The sequence below is a fragment of the Brassica rapa genome, chromosome A07, assembly GCF_000309985.2.
Source record: "Brassica rapa cultivar Chiifu-401-42 chromosome A07, CAAS_Brap_v3.01, whole genome shotgun sequence".
Lineage (NCBI taxonomy): Eukaryota > Viridiplantae > Streptophyta > Magnoliopsida > Brassicales > Brassicaceae > Brassica > Brassica rapa.
Window position 1 is genome coordinate 3,580,760 of NC_024801.2, and position 7,881 is coordinate 3,588,640.

At 34.0% G+C, this 7,881-nt stretch overlaps 1 protein-coding gene across 1 annotated transcript; it reads right to left on the bottom strand.

Annotated features, from left to right (window-relative positions):
• Positions 1–312: 312 nt before the first annotated feature.
• On the bottom strand, positions 313–6,923 carry LOC103846054 (putative polyol transporter 1). Its single transcript, XM_009122979.3, has 3 exons — positions 2,939–6,923; positions 2,518–2,864; positions 313–2,428 (listed from the first exon to the last, which is right to left on the bottom strand). The coding sequence occupies exons 1-3, from the start codon at positions 3,063–3,065 to the stop codon at positions 1,367–1,369; spliced, it is 1,536 nt and encodes a 511-aa protein (XP_009121227.2). The 5' UTR covers positions 3,066–6,923; the 3' UTR covers positions 313–1,366.
• Positions 6,924–7,881: the final 958 nt, after the last annotated feature.

Here is a 7,881-nt window from a genome sequence, read left to right on the forward strand (position 1 = left end):
CTCAGTTGTAATAAGTATCCGGTTACATTTAAGAAGAGTGGATGACATCAATGTTTTGTGATGGACATAAATGAATGCCTGCTATTTAATATTACATGTAAATATAAAGAAACCAACGTTACAACATTATTTACCACATATATACTTAATCACTGTAGTAGTAAAGTGAATAGAAATAGTATAGAATCCAAACCTCACTTACAATCTCTAAATATCAAACTCAACCCCAACTTCAAAATACTAAACCCTAAACCATAATCAGTAAAACCAAACTCAAATATAAACTATAATATATAAAAATAAAATTTTCAGTTATTTTTAATTTTGTTATAGTGGTAGATAAAAATATGATATTCCAGTGTTGATGTATAATCTTTCCATTTACATATTCACATGATCTATTCCAATTTTATATATATATTGCACCATTACATATAAATGAAATTATAATCACAGTTATATGGTGACTACTCTTCATCAGTGGGTGCGACTGCATGACACATATCCAATGTTTCAATTGTGTGGTTCTCAGCTGCTGTCCGAACATGTTCTAGTTAAGGACACACAATTCAATACTGGTTCTATTTGTTGATTACTAAACCCGTTCTATTCTATATGTATATAATAGTATAGAACACAATAAATTGTTCATCTTCTTTTATCAATTTTGGTACCTCACAGAGACAGAAAATTAGTGTATGTGGCTGTAACAGTAGAGATGGTACATTTATCATGCGATAGAGGAAATAATTTTGCTGTTGGTACAGTAGATGGAAGAGAAGAATAAGCAGAGGTGTGAGATGTGAGGTGAAGACGGGGTGATTCCGATGAAAACGAATATGGTGGTGACAATGGAAAGCTCAATGGTGATGGTGGTTCCCATTGTATCGATCGGTGGTGATTAAGGCAGAGTAACCAACGATTTATGTGTAGTTATCAACGAAAAATCAAGATAGAAAAGAAAAAAGAAGATAATGTTTATGTGTTCGATACTTTTCAGAGTAACTAATTAATAATGTATTTTGTTTTCTTTGCAGGTTGAACCGGTCATATGAAAGGGTATAACAACAATATTATATAAAATATGCAATATATAGGTGAGAGGTAGGTCAATTCGTCATACAGTTAATTATAATTTTTTTGTGTGCTATACAGTGCAATTTCCATGAATATATCTTTGTAAGGTTTTTACGTTCTTGTCAATTAAAGAAATAGCATCAGGTAGGTTGAATTCACATTCTCATCAAAATAAAGTTGAGCTTAGTTAACAAGTTGAGCTAGATGGAAACTTACATTATTAAAGCAATTTTCTTTTCTTTCTAATGAAATTTCCCCAATTCACGACAACATATTTCATTATTTCTTATCAGTGTTTCTCAACCACTTCTTTACCTTCCTTTGTAACATTCTTCTTCTTGTTTGCAGTGTAGCTCCCGAAAAGACTCTCCATCTCTTCCAAAGGTATACCTCGTGTCTCTGGAAGGAAAGTAAAGAAGAAGACCCATGCAGCAGCAGCAACTCCGGCAAAGAGAAGGAATGCACCACCGATGGTTAGACCTTTAGAAAGCGATAGGAATGTCATTCCGATAATACCACTCATTAATCTATTCAACATCACTCCCAAACTTGCCCCTTGAGCTCTTAGCCTCACAGGGAATATCTCTGAGCAGTAGACCCACGTCACTGGGCCGGCACCTATTGAGAATGTTGCTACAAACGTCATTACCATTGTAACGCTAAGCACAATAGCCCACTTGAGCGTGTGTCCTGGGTTTCTGTCGATGACTGTAAGACTAGTCCCAAGCGCGGTCAATGAAAGAAACATTCCGCCCATACTCGTGAGCAACAAGGCACGGCGTCCAAACCGGTCGACCACGCAAGTCCCTACAACGATAAAGAGTGTTTTGACAATTCCAACAGCGACAGTTGCCAAGAGCTGGTCATTCTTGGATTTCAGTCCAGCCTTTTGGAAGATGGTCGGAGAGTAAAGGACGACCGCGTCAATTCCGGAGGCTTGCTGAGCGAAATGGATACCGAGACATGCTATTAGGATATGTCGGACAGCAGGGGTTGGCCGGACAAGAAGATCCTTCCACACGCCTTTTCCGGCACTCTTCCTGTTGGGAACAACTATAACATCGTCTGTCATGTCCTCGGGAATTCCGGCAGCCCGTTTGATGTCATTGAGTCTAGAGATGGCTTCTTCTTTGGTGTTTGAGGTTTTGTCGAGGACTTTAAAAGCATCCCCAAGGCGACCCTGGAGGACTAGCCATCTCGGAGACTCGGGCATTGCCAACACTCCGATGGCTAGGCACACTGAGGGAATCGCTCCGACACCTAACATGAATCTCCACCCAATATGCACGGGAAGCTTGGCGAAAAAGTAGTTCGATACGTACCCAAGAAGTATACCAATGTTGATAAATATCTGCATACAAAAGAACATACAAGCACTAAGTTTCATTTAAAATGTGCTTTTTATTATATCTAAAATTAGAAAGGTCAGATCTATTAGACCTCAGGGAAAGAGCTGAGAAAACCACGAGAAGTAGCAGGAGCAACTTCAGCCGTGTAAACCGGTGCGATCATCATAGCATAACCGACGCCAATACCAGCTACAAAACGGCCAACCATAATGAAAGGATAATTTGTGGCAAACCCCATGAGAAGGGCACCACAAAAGAAGAAGGCTCCTGCCAACACTATGGTGTATCGTCTCCCGATCCAATCAGAAGTTCTCCCCGCGGCGCCTGAACCTACCAGGGAGTAGATGTTTAAAATTCCCATGAGAATCTCAAGCTGTACGTCTGACAGTTTCAAATCTTCTTTTATAAAAATTGCAGCTCCACTCATCACTCCAATGTCTGCAACATCCATAGATATGTAAGGACGATTACAGAAACCAACTATGACATGGATCGTTAGAATAAAATCGTACCGTAACCAAGGATGATTGAAGTCATGGAGGCTAAGATTGCACATGCAAAAGCAAACCGGCTTCTATTCCCCCTCGGCGCCTCGGCTTCTGCAGTGACAACACCTTTCTCTATTCCAGAGGAACTCATCGTCTTCACTATGATTGCAAGACAATGAAATTAATTAATAGAAGAGAGTATGAAACTGGAAAATGAACTTTGGTTCTTGTGGATGATGGAATTATTGGGATGATGGAATGGGTTTAAATAAATGTGTAATGCTCACAACAAAAACTAACTAATACCGACTGTTAAGAAAATACTTAGTTAACTGATTACCCGTTATGGTTAAACAAAATTTCAGGGATAAAAATATAGATTAGAAGATGTCAAGATCCAGTGTTTTCCTCTCATCAACAAGTTTTGTCCTAAAATCAGTTGTTTACAGTAAAACCAGATCTAACAAGATTCGTTTCTCTCTCTTTGTTTTTTCCTATCCTGAAGTTAGAAACATACGAGAATATAATTAACATAAATCTAAAGATTTCAAGCAATAGTTACAAGTTTTGTTCACTTGGAACTTTATTTTAGTTTGATAAATGTAATTTTTATGTATAACATTTGTGTTGTTGAATATAAATATATATAAATAGTATTTGGACCTAGAAAGCCTTTAGGATTCCCACGGTTATCAATTTTTTTTTTTATAGATACATAAATATATCATACAATATCTAATATTTTTATTTGAAATATATAACTTCGTCCCGCCGCGCCGCCGCACCTATCTGAACAAATTCTACATTTATCTGAATAAATGAATTTGTACAATATAATTGAGTCATGAAAGTTAGGTTGATATTTTATTTCATTTATTTATTATAATTTTAAGGTTTATCATTTACATGTATTAAATTTACATAGAAAGAGCTTTAGTTGATTATTGTATGAAGTTAATTAGGATTATGATTCGGATTTAACATTTCAGATGGACTATATTACTCATTTTTTTATTACACTCGATTGTTCATCATTACGTTTTGTTGTATATACAGTAGAAACTCTTTTAAATAATACTCAACCAATTAATAACACAATAAATTAATAAATTCTTTCGGTCCTCAGTTGGTCATGTTCAAAATATGACCCAAATCGATAAAATAATATATTCTAGAAAACTATGTGTAAATGTATAGTCCCATTAAAAACATAAATTAATAATTTATATGTAAATAAATTTTCTATATGTACAAACAAGAAATTTTTTTTTTCCATATTCAAATAATATTAGCTCTGTTTTTTCTTAACATTTAATATATTTTTATAATATTTAGTAAATTATATCTAAAACTGCAATTAAATTCTATAGAACATATTTCACACACACAAAACAATATAAGAAAAATAATATGAAGTTGAATTTCAAAAACTTAATCAATGTATATATGTTAAAATTAATTATTTTGTTATTTTATATAAAAATATCCTCTAAAATAGAAAAATCTAAAAAGTAAAACTATTTGCAAATTAATAACTCTATAATTAATAAAATATCAAAATCCCAACATTGTTAATTTACAGAGTTTTTACTGTATTTGAAAATCATATTTACCATTTTCATTAATTTACTCGCTTAATTTAGCATTTATTGACATTTACTTTGGTAAATTTGGTCATGTGTGTCCGTCAAAGTGATTTATTTATTTTTCAGTGTCTTATGTTTAGTTATGTTAGTTTTTTTCAATATGTCATGTTAATTTCACATTTATAAGGAAAATCAATGGAGCGTTATCGCAAGTACCTTTCTAAAGTCTGCATTAGGCCATACCTTTTTTAACCAAATCCGAAAACCGAACCGAATGCAAAAAACAGAACAAAACTAAATCTGAATCGTTATTATGATTCCTGGATAGGGAATGAGATTTAAGTATATTAAGGTTTGGATACAACTCGAACTAAACCAAAATCCGAATTAAGATCTGAAAACATCCGAACTTAGTTAAACCTATTAATTTTTACATATATTAAGGTAATTTATATATTTTAAAAAAATTCTATTTTTTGTTTATTTTGAATACTCTTTAGTTATTTTAAATAGATTAACTAATTTTAATTAGATTTTTGTATAATTTATACATTTTGAGAATTGTTTTCAGTTTCATTAGTAATAGATTTTTGGGAGTTCAAACATAGGTTACAACCGGAACCCGGAAGGAAAAAAATGAATCTGATCTAAAAATTAGTAAAACCCGAATGGGAGATCATACTACCAAAAATCCAAAAATTAGAATCAACCAACCCGAACGGGACACCAAATGGCCATGCCTAGCCTGCATTCATGTGTCCATCTTGTATTGTCTTGTTTGTCTGTTTCTTTTTCAGTTTCAGTGTAGATTCCTTTGTACATGATTTTATCCGAGTAACATGGTAGGCATACTTCTGGGGGCAGTAGTCCTGCTGAAAATTTGTTCCAAATGAGCAGAAAGATAAGTGGTGGCAAGCTTTCATTGTACGTCTTTCCTTTCCATTTCATTTTCATTTTCTAAGTAATGAAATAATCATCATAAGTAACTACTAATGTCTTCTCTTATTTGACTTATAAGCATACTACTGAAAATCCAATTTTGAAGGCTCTTATGCCAAGAAGATATAGAGTTTGATAGGTAGACCTTTGCCAAACAGTCAGAATGCACACATTTTGATCTCTGGACAGAAACTAGAATATGAAGAAATCAAAAGAGGAAGAGAGCGATTCGATATCTGATATTACCCTATTTAGATTCTTCAGTTTGGAGATCGAATTGATGGCTCGGATGAGCTCTTGTGAGTATGAGAAAAGCCATATTTTGGAGATTCCAAGGTGGTGAGCATGAGAGAGGGCTTCTCTAATAGCTAAAGCTTCAGCCAAGGGAAGTACCTATGATATAAGTTTTAACAGGCTCATTCTAATACTGATCTAATAATTTTTTTTTGTATATTTCTAGGCTTTCTCGTGGAGATGAAAGTGTCCCCCAAAAACATCAATTTCATCTAGGAATTACTGGGTTACTAGTAGAAAACAAAATATGGGTTTCTGGAAAAAAAACCCTCAATGTGATTTTTTTGCAACTTTATCCTCAATCTCGAAAATCCACAGGTCAATCCAATAAATACGAGTTAACCCGCAGTATAATCTTTGATTGTATACACATAAATAGTGTTCGAACCTTGAACCTTAAACACATTTTTCAGGTTATCTAAGCATTTCGGCCAGCTGATATATTTGTTTTCTTATCATACGAAATTATTTATATAGCAAACCCATTCCAAAATGACTTTGGTTCTTCTTCTAAATCCCTTGGACATGAGAGCTTGGGTAATGAATACGATCCTTTGATTTTTACTCAAGCATCTACTCTTTTCGATTTTCTTTACTTATAGTTATTATCTCACATGATTTGAACAACAATTTGAATCAAATTATCGTTTCTGGCTCAGCTCCACCTTCTTCGAGTGTATCGTGGCGAGAACAAAAACAAAAGATATGGTATGCTCCTGTGGTGATATCAAAGAAGAAAGATATGCTGCACTCCAAAGGGTCATCCCACATTCATTGCTCAAGCTCCCATGTCCAAGGGACAAATAAGAAACAAGGTCATTTCGGAATGGCTTTGCTATATAATTAATTTCGTTTAATAATTATATATCAGCGGCCGACATGGTTAGATAGCTTCAAAATGTGTTTAAGGTTCAAGGTTCGAGCCTTCTATTTCAACTACTTATTATATTATAAAATAATGCCGAAACGATGTTGTATTGAACAATGTTAAAATTATACAAAGTCAAACACACATATATACAGCCAAATTTAATAGGGCTTTTTGCAGAATTGACCTACAACTTAAAGTCAAACACAAAACTAACCTCCCTTTTTTTTGAAAATTGGTTTTGCCCTATTCACCCCACAAGTTTATATAATTTACAAAAATACCATAATTTTTTTTTTTTTTCGAAAATGACATTTTTACTCTCTCACCCTCATCATCTTCAAGTAATTACAAGATTGTCATTGTCATCAATACCACAACCACCATGAACAACCAATTTGAAGCTCTTAATGCTCCCAAAATCGATTTACCCTTCTTCTTTTTCCATTCTTGTGAACTAAACACAACATATCTCTCACTTTCTCTCCACAATGAGCTAAAAAAAACCAAGATTTTGATTCTAAATTTTTTATGGTTCATAGAGTCATAGAAGCTAACGTTTCTGGGTGGGTCACTTTCGTTTGTGATTCTGTGTGCTTGGAGAAGCCTTATGTATGCTAAGGAACTTATCTCACCAATTTAAGGTATGACATCGAGTTTTTTTCCAGATCTGTTCGTCAGACGACTTACTTGGGAAGTCGTCTGGCTGTAGACGACTTACCTGGAAGTCGTCTGGTCAGCGCATAGGTTATTTTTGCAATTGACTTTGAAATCTGTAACCTGAGACGACTGAAAGTTAAGTCATCTGTTTTTGTTTGGTTTCAAAAAAATCTCCAAAAAACCTAGACTACTTACATTTCAGTCGTCATAGGTTAGTTTTGCATTTGACTGGATAATTTCAGAAGTATGACTTCCCCAGACGACTTACATTTCAGTCGTCTGGCGAAAATTAAAATAATAATATTTTTTAAAAAGTAAACGACTTACAATTAAGTAGTCATAGGTTAGTTTTGCAATTGAAAAAAAAAACTTCAAGATTTAATTATACACAGACGACTTATAATTCAGTCGTCCACGAGACGACTTACTTGTAAGTCGTCCAGGATTTTTTTCCGAGATTCTGGTCAAACCTCGTAAATCCTAGACGACTTACATGTAAGTCGTCTCGTGGACAACTGAATTATAAGTCGTCTGTATATAATTAAATCTTGAAGTTTTTTTTTCAGTTGCAAAACTAATCTATGACGACTTAACTGTAAGTCGTCTACTTTTAAAAAATA